Source organism: Branchiostoma belcheri, unplaced genomic scaffold, assembly GCF_001625305.1.
Source record: "Branchiostoma belcheri isolate BF01 breed outbred unplaced genomic scaffold, Haploidv18h27 scaffold113, whole genome shotgun sequence".
Lineage (NCBI taxonomy): Eukaryota > Metazoa > Chordata > Leptocardii > Amphioxiformes > Branchiostomatidae > Branchiostoma > Branchiostoma belcheri.
In genome coordinates this window covers 400,846-417,444 of record NW_017802525.1, presented here as the reverse complement: position 1 = coordinate 417,444, position 16,599 = coordinate 400,846, and the positions used below count along the sequence as shown (strand labels likewise).

The following is a 16,599-nucleotide window of genomic DNA, read 5'->3' as shown; positions in this document are numbered from 1 at the left end:
GCGTCGCATGCCAAAAATTTCACTCCTCGAAATACCAGTTCAAAAGGGCTACGTACGGTTTCAATCAAGCTTTGCAAACTGTTCACACTCCCCAATTGAGTGTGGATATTTCTGGCCTTCCAGAAATATAACGCAAAACAATTCCACCAATGTGGTCAATTAAGTTCCGATTACTATTAAATCCAACCACCTGTTGTGGCGTATCAGTTGGAAATGTTGGAGTTGAAAGTAGTTTTACACTTAGTTAAATGCGCGCAGTAAGCTGTCAAATTTGGGGCAGCTGAAGAATGTCAAAACATGTCAAAACATTATGGTGAAGGTAATACGTAATATATACAGTATAATATAATACCAAATTTTATATTTAGACTTGTAACATTACCCAACAAAGTAAATTAAAAAGTTGAAATTGCAAAGTTACTACAAAATGCTCAAAAAAACTTTTTCATTCAAAACTAGCATCTAATACAACAATCTCAGGGAAGATTGTTAAAAAAAAAGGGATATATTTTCTGGTATCAGAGAAAATATTTCTATAATTCATTTCCATGACTCACTTTTTCTACTTTTGTATAATAATCTACTGGAAACTCAAAGTTACTACATTAAACCGGATAGAGAGAGAGATATCATATCAAGGCACACAGTTTTTCATAGTACTCAACTATTGCGAGAATTTCAAAGTAAAAGTCTCTGATATATCAGTCTAATATTTTGCTTTCTTGTCTTTGATACCAGTCATACTTTTGGTATATCGTATCTTGAAGTTGACACTGAACCTTTCCATACTACAAAACTATTGGAAGAATGTTATTGTAAAGGACACATATCATTCTAGTAGTTTGATTTCGAGTCCTGGATATACTTTAGGTATGTAGTATCTTGACACTTATCCTTCGTACCGAGAGAGCCTATCACTTCAAATTCCACATAATCAACTCTTAATACCCAGATAGAGAAAGAAAACAATAGAAACTATCCTGTAATTATTGCACCGCACAGAATGACACTCCTTTGATCTAAAATTCAGTAGAAAGAAACTTTTATGTGTAAATTTTCACTGTTGCTCACATGATTTGTTTCCTAAAGAAATTTAGTTGACAAGGTCTCACAAAAAAGAAGAGAAGGAATTTCTTTGTGATAGGTCAAATATTCTGCCGGATTATGAAAGGCATGATAGGAATTATCTTTTAACAGAACAGAGTATGGGAGCAGACTGTGCCCAGGTGGTGCCATATATAAGGTCTAACGTCTGCATTTCAACAAAGATTAGGCAGGAAGCTTGTATATGTCAGATTAAACGTATCACTGTGACAGAAGCATTTGTCATAACATTTGTACCATGTGGCAATATTGCAAGTCGCTACACAGAGGGCAGGGAACATCTCAGTGTATACTTATGTCAATCAAAAGGAAATGTATTTTTCATGAAAATTTGCTACATGTTCCTCTCCTATCCAAATTGATACATCATCTAAATATGGATTTGAGATTAACTTTCAGAATCATACAAGCAACGATGTTGCTTATAATCTGATAAAGATTCTAAGTAGTTTCATACTACAAGAAGAAAATTATATGCTTCTTTGTATCGCGCATTTTGTGTATCTTCATAATTTCTGCTCATACTGATAATAGTTTTGTTAGACATCAAACAACATCAAGACATTTACTTTTTATGTTCAAGTTGCAGAGTTGAGAATGTTCCATTTTGCTCTCTTGGTGCTTCTAATATTGTGCCCAGACAACACGAGTTCCGTACAGACCAGACAAGACAAGTGTTGTTCTTGAGAGTCCCCCCAGGTTGGACATTGAAGGATTGTGCCCAGTTATGTGGAAAGTCCCCCTTGTTTTCCGCTTGGCGCTTGCAACAAAAGCCACAAAGCCGCGCCATTATCTGTAATCAGGGACTCTGCCCCGCTCTCTCATTTCTCCGTTTACCGAACAATGGCGGACTATGGGGGACAATGGGGGCTTCAGGGCCGCAATCTGGGGTGTTAGGGGATGGAAAAAATCATTAACTGTGTCCCACCCATCGCCTAACCTTTGCTTACACTAGAGGTGACAGTATCAACTTTTCAGCTCAGATGCAGAGCAATTTTTCAAGAAGTAGAATTTTAATAATGCATGAGGGTTTAAGGCATAATAGACGACTTAATGATTAGAATTATAGGTAATTGATTACATGACCAATTTGATTAATGAATGAATCAATCAATCTACCCAGACACTTACACTGAATAGAAATGATTGCTAGACAACCCTGTCAACTTGAGTTCTATATAGCATTGTTCTCTATGGATATTGCAATTTGTATTGAGTTTAAAATTGTGCTAACAAACTACTTTGGTTTTTGTTACCTTTCATCATTCAAGTCTTACACATGTACAACCAATAACCATTTTTTTCCAAAGTGTATTGCACAAAGAATATTTTACAAGGGAAAATGACGGAAATATTTCTGAATTAGTTTTGACCCAAGACCTTTTCCCAGTCTGGAAGCTAAGCCAAGATGTGGAAAGGTTCAATTAAGACTCTGTAGGGAAAAAAGGGATGAACCCTCTCTCTTGATCCCTTTCTCAAGAAAATATTTCTCCTATTGTGGAGGTAACTCGGCTGATGCGATTAATCTAACCGCGGATCAGAACGTAAGACTGTGTGTTTTGTGGCTTTCAGTTTGGCTGCGTCGTGACGTATTATCTCTAGAAAAATCTTGGATGTCTAAGAATATCGCTGTTTTGGTGAATTAACAAAAACGATTTCTATCGTCATCGCCACCCACTGTTATAATCCTCACATTTTTTCCTTTGATGACGAAAAGGTCAAAAGAGCAGGAAGATTTTTTCCTAATCATATGTTCGGACAGAAGATTTATACAGAATTTGAGGCATATCAGACGTGGCGATACTAAAATTAGCCATCGAAGCCTGCTGGTATTAAACTTACCACACCGTTTCAAAGCTATTTCAAAACTTATTCAAAAACAGTACCATGTAGTATCAATATATCAGTATTATTAATTGAAAACAGGGGTGCTGAAAGAATGAAAGTTTAGGGTTAGCAAGGTGCAAGGAGGCTTGAATTAGAGCCAGAGGCTGAAGTAATATATATAGAACTGCACTTGGCCTTGGGGCAAGGTTTCCAAAACAAATACAGTATCAGTGCAACAATTTGATGATTCCCCCAAGTAAATTTTCAGTATCTATTAATTGAAAACAGGGGTGCTGAAGGAATGAAAGGAAAGCTACCAGAAGTGCAAGAAGAGCCAGAGGCTAAAGTAAAGAACTACACTTGGAGCAGTGTTTCAAAAACAGCTATCAGTAAGACAATTTGCCAATTACCCATAAAAACAGAGTACATACCACAACAGAAATATGATTTAAGATAGATTGTGTAATATCATAGTTTTTATAGATTGCGAAAGTATTGTAAGATACGGTAGTACCGTATCATGTCACAACCTAGCTCACCTGTTAATTCGCATAATATCTGTGAGAAGAAATTGAGTCCGAGCGATAACTCTGTTCCTACCAATACCTGGTACCAATCCAAGATAAATTTAGAACTGTGATGTAATAATTTCAAAGACTGCTACAGTATTGTAAGTTATGGTACAGTACGTAAGGCCATATCACCTAACCACCTAGCTCACCTGTTAATTCCTATTATAAATAATATCTGTGAGAATAAATCAACTCCCAAGCCCAAGCAGTAACTCAGTTTTCGTAATGTAATGCCAATCTTAATCTGTAAAGATAAATTTAGTACTAGACTGCTACAGTATTGTAAGCTACCATATCAAGTAACCACCTAGCTCACCTGTTGATTCGTATAATATCTGTGAGAAGAAATCGAGTCCGAGGCCCAAGCAATAACTCTATCTGTTCCTAATAATACCTGGTGCCAATCCAAGACAAATTTAGTAATGTGGTCATGTATAATAGTGTTCAAAGATACGGTAAGATACAGTATTACCGTACCATATCATGTAACCGCCTAGCTCACCTGTTAATTCGTATAATATCTGTGAGAAGAAATCGAGCCCGAGACCCAAGCACTAACTCTATCTGTTCCTACTGATACCTGGTACCAAGATAAATTTAGAACTGTGATAGTTTGACAGACTGCTACAGTATCGTAAGATACAGTGAGGCCATATCACCTTACTGGCTAGCTCACCTGTTAATTTGTATAATAATTCTGTGAGAAGAAATCAAGCCGGAGACCCAAGCACCAACTCCATGTAGTACTGTGGTACGTCATGTGTAATAGTTTTCAAAGATACAGTAAGATACGGTAGCACCATATCATGTAACCGCCTAGCTCACCTGTTAATTCGTATAATACCTGTGAGAAGAAATCGAGCCGGAGACCGGAGCGGTAACTCTGTTCCGAGTTACGCCATTCTCACGCCCTCAGAGGTTGTAGCTAATAAGTTTGCTGTGTCTAGACGGTGACACAAATTACCTTTTGACTAATTGTCTGTCTGTTCCTATCCTAGGAGCAATATCTCCTTGCTCAAAGCAAGCCACATGGTGCAATGATTTCTAACTTCTCTGTGTGAACATGTTGGCAGAATGTACTGTGCCTGCACAAAGGCTATGTAACTTCGTCGGTGAAGGTTAGACATCCAGGTAATAAGATATAGGAACAGCTTAGGAACAGCAACACGTTCATTCTGCCCAAAGCGAGGACCCTGCGCCTGAAAAAGTCCTTCATTCATTGTGCAGTAAGACTCTACAAGTCAGCGACAATGGCTGATACATGTATTTGAAAACCTATGCCTGCTATTTGCTGTTGTAGAGTGAATGGTATTTGTACATATTTGTATATAGTGTGTTTCTATGTACCTGTTCTGTCTTGTTTTTTAACCTATTGTAAAAATCAATTACACAATTCAGGGATGCATTAGCATTCCCTGCTTTTGTATGATTTTGTTGGATTGAATAAATAAATAAACAAATATGCCAAAAAACAGTTAGCTCAAGCAACTGGATATGATTTCGACCGTTACCAAAATCATATCCAGTTGCTTGAGTAACTGTTTTTTGGCGTAGCTATGTAACTTCCTTCACAGAAGTACTGTAATTCCTGCTTTTTTTTACTGAACTTTTATGTTCGCATCTGTACCACAAACTTATCATTACCTTTAACAAATAATTGGCAGACATTCTTTTTTTTGTACCTGCCATCACATTGAGCTTACAGTTCTGTGAACACCTCCATTTTTCAAAGATATTTGCACACCTCCATCTGTGCTACCATAGTACGTTGGCAGAACGAACTGCACCTGCATGATACCCGTAATGTGTAGTGCATGGCGCTTCGGCAGAATGTCTCATATAAGGTCATATCGGGTATATAAAGTTAACATCTCGTCTGTAGTTCCCAAATGTTATGTCCGAAAAGATATCATCTGCACCAGGCAAAATTCTGATGCAACGTTGACCAAATAAACATCCAAAAATCAGGGTTTCGCACAGGTGTAGTACGTTCTGCCGACATGCTTGTAACTTACAGTAATGACATAGTGTTACAGAGCTGTATAAAGTCTACAGTACAAGAGATCCCTATAAAGCCTTACCTGTCTATAAGTGCCCTCTAGCAGCGCGTCGAGGTTCTGCAGGGGGGCGGGCGTCTTGTCCTTGAACCGGGTGAGCAGCCTTCTCTGGATGGAGCGGAACTGCGACGCTCGCTGCTGCAGGACTTTCTTCAGGTGCTCCGTCTGCGATCGCAGCTGGGGAAAAACAACAGTGGAAACTTGTTTAGAGTTAAAACTTTCGATTCAATACAAAGAATGGTTCTCACCTAGAGTTTTGACCAGCCACTCTGATCTTCCTCAGTAGCCTGACCCAGTGAGGCTTGTCACATGGCTTCTTTGAAGTGGGCCAGTCTACTAAGGAAGACCAGAGTGACTGGTCGAAGCTCTAGGTGTAAGTTGTTAACTTTAAACCTTAACTACCAACACACAGATAAACTTTCATGATAACTGTCTAGAATATCCTTGTGCAGGGCTGTGTGCTGTAAAATCATTAAGGTTGGACCTGAACATGTACCTGTTACCAGACGAAATAAAACACTAGGGGACATTACTACAGTATTTACAATAAAGGTACTAGTTAAATTGCATCTCAAAGAAGATAATGTTGACCACCTAAGACTTAAAATCAGGAAAACTTGAAATCTTTAAACAAAGACAACAATTTAGCACTAAAAAGATAGTTGGCTATAAATGTAAACATGTAGCAGATTGTTTGTTGAACTTGTTTAGGTACCAGTCCAGGTCCATACAGGTCTAAAATAGTATCAAGAGGAAAACTGCTACATGTCAAAGATGGGAGACTAGTGGACTAAACCTTTACCTCAAAATGTGCATCAATGATTTCAAAGTACTCCTGCAGAGGCAGCCCCCCGACGAAGGAACATCTGAAGTCGCTGGAGCCTCGCCGCTTGTGGTGTCTGGTTAGCCGATCCACCAGCTCCTTAACAACTAACCATAGCGCATCGAACTGGTCACACTGCACACGGTACTTCTCTGTAAGGAAATCATAGCAGTTATTATGGCATGTATATAATATGTATGACTTTGAATAAGGCCAATAGATAGTCTACAAATCTCATACAATATTAGATGTGTATTTGTATATCAGCAAGTTTAGAGTTCTGAGGGTTAAATCTTAGCTTTTAAATCGGAATTCTGAAGAAATTCTGCAGACCTAATTTTCAAATAAGGAAATACATGTATATACATTTCCCAAAGGCACAACGCTGGGGCCTGCCATGTACATGTATTGGGGAGCATTTCAATCTATAAATTTTATAAAAGCTGAACTGATAACAAAGCTACTACATGTACATGGTCCAGGAGTTCTGTATTTTTCTGATCTTTTATATTCTGAAACATCAGGCTTCAACACTGTTAAGATGCAGTTTCAGTATCCACAAGTACTTACGAGAAGTTTTAGACGCGAGCACTGTGATGACTGGACCTCCGATCAGCTCAAACCCCAGCGCAAACCCACTACTGCCTTCATAGTCACCCGCAAGATCTGAAAAAATAATTCAAACACTCAAACCAGAGGAAAGTAAAGTTTGTAGCACTATCATCTTTTTTTCATACGTGTACAATCAAATGAATGAAATAAGTTCTCTGAAAGTTCCCATAGCTGTTTTCGACAAGGTCAATGAACAATGGACAATGTTGAGCATCCTGCGCCCTTTCCTGTAGCATGTATGTGAGCAACAACAGCCGGGATTCAAACCCATGACCTCCCGGTCCAGAGGCAGGGTTACTAACCACTGGACTATAGAATTGCTTCTATGCTGTCTCTTATACACACTACTGTTAGACATATACAATGTATTCAAATTTCCTACATTATGAAGAAACAGAAATAGAACAGAAAACAGAAGAAGATCAATAAATAATTTATCGAGGCAGGGTCACTAACCACTGGACTATAGATGCTTCTATGCTGTCTCTTATACACACTACTGTTAGACATATACAATGTATTCAATTTTCCTACATTATGAAGAAACAGAAATAGAACAGAAAACAGAAGAAGATCAATAAATAATTTATCTATTTATTTATTGGTTTGGCTGGTCAACCCTCACAGCCAGGGCAGCCCAACTAGCCAGTGGCTATTACAAAGGCCTTGCTGGCATGACATCACAAAACATTTTGGCAACATATAAGGTGGCTTAACAATCTTCAGTCAATAAATACACAAATAAACAATTAAGACCGTACCTGGAAAGAGCTCGTTGAGGTTAACAGGTGGCTTGTTGGTATCTATGGTAACCTTGTAGGCGGCGTTCTTGACAGGCATGCACGGCCGACACACCAGCGAGAGGGGGAGGGAGACCGTGGTTTGTACCGTACGCGGAGCACCTGGAAATAAATGAACATTGTGAGGTTTTTTCTAACAGTGCCACAACAAATTGATTACATAATCTTGTGAGCGTGTAGGAAGCCACAAAGTCATGTACTACTGTCATGGAAAACTTGTTCGAGTATGATCAAAAGAAACCACTACAACAGCTATCCTCAAACGCAGGACCTCTAGCTTAACGTCCCATTTGAGAGGACATCCCTAACCAAAGCTAGATACTCGTTTTCACCTGAGTTGAGTGAGCAAATGGCACAACAATGAGGCCTGACAGGGATTCGAACCCAGAACCTTCAGATTCTGAGTCTACAATACTAACCACAAGGAATTTGAACCCAGAAACTTGAGCATAGTGTCTTCTTCATGTTGTGGGAGGCAAAATCAGCAACAACAGTCAGGGAGACTTTGTCTTTTCAAAAGTGACCCCTAGCAGTTCTGTACCACACTGCAGGTAGCCAGCCTTACCTGTAGGAATGTTGTAGGATGCTGACACTTCTGCTGTGAGGGAAGCGGGCGGGTAGGTGCCTTGTAGGTAAAATGACACAGGAAAAACGGGAGGACTGGAGGGATCTGAAACAACAAAACACACATAATCAGAACTAGAGTATCATTATCAAGACTAACTACCAAAATTTTTGGAATGATAATACAGTATAATGATGTGGTACAATGTATGCAATCTAAAGCATCCAGTAGGGCCAATATGCTTCTGTATTAATAGTTTATCAAGTAGACTAGTTTGTTAGAACTGTTACAAAACACTTAATGGCTAAACATGCAATATGTTGTACCTTGTAAAAGTCATACATACTAAAGTTCATACATTCTGTATGCTTTTTATGCTACACACAAATGTAGAATTGGAAACCTTGACTGATGACCTTAAGTTGAAGGGTCACTGGTCAACACCTTTGACCCATGAACTTAGAGGATGACTGACCTAGATAGGAGAATTTGAAGGTCGTCTGTGTGGAGCCGAGGGTTCCGTAACCTCTGACCGTAAGGTGAACGTTCTCTACCTGCATCTTACTCTTCAATGTCAGCTGGAATACAAGAGGAACATCAATTGAAACGACAAAAAACAATTCTTTTAATCTTCTTTCGATTCATGTACTTTAATATCATAACCTTAACTGATTTCCTTTCAAACTGCAGGTTTCATGAAATGTAACCTTGTAAATACTGTATACCATTGTTAAACATGGTCGAAGATGAAATATCATCATATTTCAAACAGTCCCTTGTATGATGAAATATGACGTGGAATAAAAGAACTCTCAACCTTACCTCTGCTGTTATGGATGGCACACTTTCATCTTGGATTTCAGGATTTGTTGCTTTCTGTAAAAAAAGGAATAAGCAGACTCTGAGTTACTGACACAGAAGTCTTAAAACAACCATAAACTTGATACAATTACATGTATATGTAACGAAGTGTGTGACACAAAAAAAGGTGTCATATATTTTTTTTAAATGGATTTGACATACCGTAACAGGGTCGAGGGAGGGGGGCACTGATGCTGTTATTGTTAACTCATCCTCGCTCTTCTTTTGTGGAAGGATATCTGTACAAAAAAAACCGCAAATAACATTAAACTATGCTGCAACACATGAACAGATAGATCATGTGTCAAAATCCTAAAGAAAATACTTGTTTCGTACCCATAGGAAGTAACCAATTCTGCCTAAAACATCACTGAACAATATAAGTTCTTCACCCCTATCTTGAATTTGACCGTGGAACATTCTAAAGTTCGAAGTTCACCTCATTTTTTCACTATCAAAGTTGGCCTCTATTTTGCTGTCAAAATCAAAATCAGCAATTAACACTATCATGAACGTTAATCTGTGTCACATGTTTAAAGTTAAAACTTTAGACCCAACACAAGGAAGTTCTCTCACCTACATGTCTCTGTGAGACACTTGTTTGTGCTGGATCTAAAGTTTTAACTTTAAACAGCAATTCACACAAATTCTAAATCTGAATTTGGAGTAGTCCAAAGTTTTACAGCTCCCACTTCCTTTCTGCGAAGCCTGGGCAAGTTTACCCCTATCTTGAATGACTATGGAACAGTCTAAAGTTGAAAGTTCACCTCCTTTCTGCGAGGCCTGGGCGATCCTTTTCTTCATCTCCTCCATCTCCTGGTCCTGCTCGTCGTAGTTGATGTCGCGTGACTCGGGCGCCGGAGCGATGAACATGGCGGGGTCCGTGCCGAGGTACGAGCAGCTCAGGTGGCCGTCCTCGCTCAGCGTAGCGATCACGCCCTTCAGTTCACTAAACACAACAAAACAGAGTCAGAAGCAATCTAATGGTTATACATTTAATTTCATAGGGTAGATCAAATGGCCAAATGATTTAGTACATGTCGACCACTATCAGAAGTTAGCAAAAGGATAGAACATACAGCATATAGCAAACACTGATTTCTTCACTCCACCCAAGTGTAAAATCTGTTACATGACTTTGGTAAATTCAGCCTTTGGCTTCAAATAAAAACCTATATTATTATTAAAAATATTATTATTAAAAGGCAGCGAAGAGAGATGGGCTTTGCCTTCCAATATCGTACCCTAGACACAGTAGATTAACAAATCACTGCCCCTACAACCTCAAAAAACGCTATGGGACTACCTTTACCTTTTTACCTTTAGCAAATTGGTTGAAAACTTAATGCAAATTATAGCAAGAAGAATTTGACGGTACGTACGGGAAAGTTGCGACCCTGACCGCGACGGGCACGTGCTGCAGCTGAGCCGCCCACTTGAGCGTGACGTCTCCGTACACCAGCAGCTGGCTCGTGTGCGTGCAGATTATCGTGTTGATCACTCCGTCCTGGGCTGGGGAGAAAGAGAAAAATATATATAATTGGTTTATTGTTTCAATTGAAAGCAATACACTAAAATACATTGCAGCGACTTGTACATAGTACAAGTCGCTGAATTATGCATATTAGGCAGTTACAAGAAATTAATAAAACACTTGATAAAATCTATAGAAACAACTATATATTGCAAAATAATTAAAATAATTAGACAATAATCATAATAAAAATTACCACACACTGATAGGTTACCTGACGTTGTTCAGAAGTGCAGTGAAGTATGGAATGGGGCTGTTTTTATATCTATTGGAATTTGCCATCGGAATACAGAGCTGATTATTGCCCTTTAAATTTCTGTTGTGAACATCTTTCCGTAGCGGGGGCAACCAGTTTCGAAACGTCGGCGAATTCAACAGAGATTTGGCAAATTTAAGGCTTAGCGATTCTCGTCTAGTTTTCAAGGTACAGAGGCCAAAATGGGAAAGGGCTTCATCATAACATGAGTATTGAGGGCCTAAAATTATTCTTAGCGCACGTTTCTGTATTCGTTCTAATTTATCGGATTGTTGATGTGTTATATTGGCATAGGACATTCAAGGAAGATTCCTTTACATGCAGCTGCAACAAAAGCTGTAACATTGATCATGTTGATCACTCTGTCTTGGAAATAACGAGAAAAACAAATTGAAGCCTAGGACAATGACATTTTTCCACTTAAACTGCAGCCCCAAAAGCTAAAAATAGTACAAAGAATATACAAATTTTAACTCTCCACAAATACTCTTATCAGTAGTACTATCTGTAGTCAATTTGTCACTAAGATATCTAAAACATGACCCTGAAGATTACATGACTGCAACAAAAAATTGTCTTTTGATTCACTCTACAAAACAAGACAGGGCACTTTAGATAGTATTACAGGCTATATAGACATCAGAAATGCCTGCACAGCTCTATGCATGCATGCGCAGTTAGTTTTTCTAGCCCTGGCATTGTGTGTTACTTACTAGCAGCAAAAGGTAGGAATGCACAAGGGTTGTACTCCAGCTTCTTCATGAATCTCAGCTGACCTGTCTCCTTAACGCAGAACAAACTGTGCTCTCCTGGTAAGAAATAAATACAACATATATAATATAAATCAACACTTGTTGATTGTGTTATGTAGACTTTTGGCATCTACATTTGTACTGCAAATTAGCTACAAGGTAAGGTAGCAAGGAGAAATATTTACAAGCTGATAAAGTGATATCAACATTTTAGCTGATATCAACATTTTAGTTAAAATCTACTGGAAAACTTCAACAGTCTACAAATGTCTACAACAGTCTACAATCATATACACTGAGAAGCAGTGTACAATGTTCTTGTTGGTCTAAACCAGGGTTTTCAAGACATCGTTCCATTCTTTGACAGAATCTTGATGCTCTTAACAAACAAAAATTCCTTACCCAGTACTAGTATGGAGGGTGGAGCCTGTGGAAAACTGACAAATGTGATGTCCACAGCTTGTTCACCGATGTTCAGCGACCAGTCAATCTGAAAAAAAGGAAAAACAGAACATTATATACTCAGGAAGAAGCTGTATGCTGACAACATGATTGTATTTTGACAAATCACACATGCAAGCTCTTCAAATTACTTACTGCAGAATTCATAGAGATTCTTGGACAGAAATCTTAAAAATCTTAAAAAGAGAAATCAGTACAATATCTTACAGTGACTCTTTTTCCAGAGCTGATTTTCTGTGATTCTTCTTTAGAGCTGGAGTCTGTGGCAACAGCTAGGACTTGGTACCTGAGGGAGAAAGAGACATATACATGAACATTACTACCTGTCCCAGAAATAATGAAATGACTGTACAATGAAAATACAATACAAAATAACAGGGAAATGACATAGACTAAGTTTGCTCAATGACCACTTCTAAGCACTAAACTAAGTTGGTATAGGTGACTATGTTAGGAGATGGCGACAAATGTTTTTGAAGGCTTGTGAGTTGTATTCGGGAGGTAAAAATATTTTTTCCATCTGTGGAAAGCTGTTGCTATAGATAGAAGGACTAAGAGACTGGTATTTGGACAGTGTGTAGAGTATCCTACAATGTAGACTATGCAGTGGTATACTGGAAAGCTTTCAATGGTGGAACAAGAGGTGACAATTCATCAGAATTATAGTCTTGAATAAAGTATCTGTTAAACTTACAAAGAGACACAGAGAGACAATGTTTTCACCTACAGTATTGTCAACCAGAAATCATCCTGTAGCAAACTAAAATGAGACAATTTGTGTGTCGTATTTATAACTCTCCAACACAATGACAAATCAGTTCTGGTGATGTTTTCTGAACAACTTCCTGAATATCCTTCCAAACACTGTCTGATTCTACCATTTCGCCTACAGTGTTGTCACCCAAAAATTATTGGTGTTTATTGAAGTTCAACCTTTTATTCAAACCAGTAGATAAGTTGTAAGTCGTACTTATAACTCTCTACTTGTCGTAGCGCAGACACTGTGACAAAGGAGTCTGTTCTGGTGATGTACTTCAGCGGCCCGGGCAGGAGAAATCCCGGCAGGAACCGGCTAAACGCGAAACTCTCCTGCTCAAAGATCGACAGGGTGCCGTCCATCGACTGGATGCACAGGAAATCCTTGCCTGGGGGAATGAAATAAAAAAACAAATTTGAAAATGAGACATGTTTGCAAACTTCAAAGCCAACATTTACTTATAGCAAATCCAGAATATCCTCAACTTCTTTTCTATCACATTAAGTTTTATAGATTTTATAGATAACATGCTAGGTTATAAAGAACTTAGAAACATATTTGCAAACTTCGAAGCCAACATTTACTTTTAGCAAATCCAAAATATCCACAACTTCTTTTGTATCCCCTTAATGTAAGAAAGGATTTTATAGATAACATGCAAGGCTATAACTTCCTTGGAAATACATACTTCCGAAAGAAAAAAATGCTGTCTTCGAGAGGGGTAAATGTAACAGGATTCAAAACCATGACTGGAGGTTAGTTATTCCAAAGTCTGCCTTGGTTTTTACTGGCATCTTACTTAAGAATTACATTTGGTGCACTTTGACAGAATTTTGACCTTTATACTGACCTTTAACCCCTCCGAACGGCCCGTACGCCATGTTGCAGGCGGTCCGCTGCAGGTTGTGTTCGTACATCATGTTCAGCTGGTAGTGGCTGCCGTGCTCAACTGCACCTGACACAACTGGACAAGGGAAAAACAGGACTGCATTTGGCATAATGCAGTGAAGGTCCCTAGCAACTTTCAAAAAGAAATGCAGAGTGTGACTGCTGGAGGCTTGGACATACAACGCTCCTTGACCAAACTTAGACAGACTCCCTTTATCTTAATTCTTAAGTTTTAAACATTTATAAGCCATTGATATGTTTACAGAAAGGAACAAAGGATCCAAATACCTTTTGTAGAATATCATCTTTTGGACGATTCAGATAAAAGTTATGGAAAGATTTCCCAAACTTACGTGATATCCCGTACACAGCCACTTTTCTGGGATGCAGCACTGCCAAGTGAAGGGCCTCTGTGCCTCTGGAATATACAAGTATAAAAAGACTGATATTCACTTTATCCCCATTATGTTATTAAAGGTTTGACATCCTGGTACATAATCCTTTCACAGTTCATTGCTAAAAGATATTAGCTCATGTATGAAACTTCAATCTCTTGCAGACTTTATTCAGTTGTTCGATTTCAATTTTTTTTAGTTCCTGAATGAAATAGTAAAAGCAAGGTCAAGATAGCAGTTTGGGAATTTGCAGAACATTTCCTGAATTGCAGGAAAATTTTTTGACAACTTGCAATGCTGCAGGCGACAGAAAAAAAATCAGAAAATACTAAGTAGTTTGAGCCCTGACATTAAAAAGAAGTCTTCCTCAGATCTCGTCCAAGTTTAAGAATACAAACTGCTACTTACGACACAAATCGTCCGGCCTGTAGTTGCAGGATGGGGCTGTTGAGCTGTACCTCCATCAGCAGGTCCTCCGGCTTGAACCCCTCTCCCTTCCCGGGACGCGGCAGGTACGCACGCAGCACACCCGCAAAACTGCCGATCAGGACTTTGTCTGGGGACAAACAAAAACAACGTGAAGAAGTTAATATTTGGATGCAAGATCACTTGTGTTTATGAGAGAAAAACAATGTTGAAAGACTTCATTACTGAACAAAGATGACAAGGGAATGAACATCTTATGGGAGTCTTCTTGAGCTATAGATACAGCGAAAATTTAGGTACCAGGAAGCATTGTATCCAGCATATTGTCATCTACAAAGTATCTCAAATAGGCGATAGGTACAGACTGAGATTATTTGGAGGGAAATTGCAGAAAGTTACTGAGCACTGATGATATTTTTTAGTGTGGGTTCTACTGTGCATTTTTACTTCCTAAAATTATAATCAATTGGAAAATAACACGTCAGTTTAAACCAAACACAGTAACACCTTCCTCCTGAAATAAATGCTCCTTTAACTAATCTAAAAGTGAAATCTATACTGCGAGACCATACCATGTCCATTGGGACTGTTGTCGATGTTAGCGACACACAGACAGCCCTGGTCGAACGTCTCTTCCTGACACCTCGCCGACCACCAGTCTCGGGTCTTAAACAGAGACATGCTGCTCCCTCCCCAGTATTACTTGGTACGGTCCGGAACAGGCTGCTAGAAACGATGTGGTGGAAAAAGAAATCATTCAGTTGGTAGTGCCTATAAACCTGTCTTGTAAACCTGTATAATATTTGTGACAATCATTGTCACAAATATTATACAGGTTTACAAGACAGGTTTATAGGCACTACCAACTGACCTGGCCAACGGGTCTAGACCTTCTAGCTGAATCAGTAGGAGTGTCGGGTTTGATTTGAAGCTGGTGCTCGGGTGGTCGTGGGTTCGAACCCCGGCCTGGGACCAGGAGTGTCTTTCTGTTTCTACTCTCCTAATTCTTACATAATTGTAAATGAATAACTTTATTTTAATATTAACTAGAGTTCCACGATCTCATACCTTCGCCAAATGATGTTAGCTTTTATGATTAAGAAATTATATATTAGTCCCCCTAATTATGCAAATAGGATCCTCAATTGCATGAATTATATCTGTTGATCATATTCTCCACCAAAAGACAGTCTTATCTTAACAAAGAATGCCATGATGACATTTTCTCAAAAATTATGCAAATGAGGTCCTTATTTGAATAAGTTATGTTTGATTATGTTCACCTTAACCTAACTTTCAAACACCCCAAGTATAAAATTCCAGGCAGTTACCACTATGCAATTATAATATTTTCTCATTAATTATGCAAATTAAGTCTTCATTTGCATAATCGATATCTGCCTGTGTTTCTCTGATTCTTAATAACATATGTCACAAGCTTGAACTTCCTATTATGGAATGCAGCTGATAAATAGAATTTCCTCATTAATTATGCAAATTACATCCATATTTGCATAATTGTAATATCATTATGTCAAGCATCACTCAAGCTACCTACATACCAAAAATCACGATGATCCATCAATCGGTTCTTGAGTTATCCCCCTTTAAACATTTGTCCATTAAACCCCCCTGCAGTTCCAGAGCAAGCAACTAGGGGGCTCAAACTCATGTCACTTTATCCTCAGCACAAGAGCTATCTACCATCCAAATTTCGTCACCCTAGCATGTCTGGATCATGAGATATCAAAACCGGAAATTCTGCTGCAGTACCATGACAAGCCGCCAGGTGGCTCAAAATCTAATCATTTTGAGGTCTCATCAAGACCTACCCACCTACCAAGTATCAAGACAATCCATCAAGACCTTCTCAAGTTATCGTGTTGACAGACACACACACACACACAC

At 38.7% G+C, this 16,599-nt stretch overlaps 1 protein-coding gene across 1 annotated transcript in view; it reads right to left on the bottom strand.

Annotated features, from left to right (window-relative positions):
• LOC109462165 (protein PTHB1-like) overlaps window positions 1–16,599 on the bottom strand; it is a 29,045-nt gene that overhangs the window by 10,851 nt on the left and 1,595 nt on the right. The window contains exons 2-19 of the mRNA XM_019758658.1: window positions 15,264–15,414; window positions 14,674–14,821; window positions 14,224–14,288; window positions 13,833–13,946; window positions 13,196–13,370; window positions 12,433–12,511; window positions 12,166–12,253; window positions 11,725–11,820; window positions 10,604–10,733; window positions 9,989–10,170; window positions 9,384–9,460; window positions 9,183–9,236; window positions 8,836–8,938; window positions 8,361–8,465; window positions 7,757–7,897; window positions 6,954–7,049; window positions 6,363–6,535; window positions 5,585–5,737 (exon numbers count right to left, since the gene is read on the bottom strand). Of these exons, the coding sequence (XP_019614217.1) occupies window positions 5,585–5,737; window positions 6,363–6,535; window positions 6,954–7,049; window positions 7,757–7,897; window positions 8,361–8,465; window positions 8,836–8,938; window positions 9,183–9,236; window positions 9,384–9,460; window positions 9,989–10,170; window positions 10,604–10,733; window positions 11,725–11,820; window positions 12,166–12,253; window positions 12,433–12,511; window positions 13,196–13,370; window positions 13,833–13,946; window positions 14,224–14,288; window positions 14,674–14,821; window positions 15,264–15,372 (2,088 nt within the window). The 5' untranslated portion in view covers window positions 15,373–15,414. The remainder of the gene's footprint in view (window positions 1–5,584; window positions 5,738–6,362; window positions 6,536–6,953; window positions 7,050–7,756; window positions 7,898–8,360; window positions 8,466–8,835; window positions 8,939–9,182; window positions 9,237–9,383; window positions 9,461–9,988; window positions 10,171–10,603; window positions 10,734–11,724; window positions 11,821–12,165; window positions 12,254–12,432; window positions 12,512–13,195; window positions 13,371–13,832; window positions 13,947–14,223; window positions 14,289–14,673; window positions 14,822–15,263; window positions 15,415–16,599) is intronic.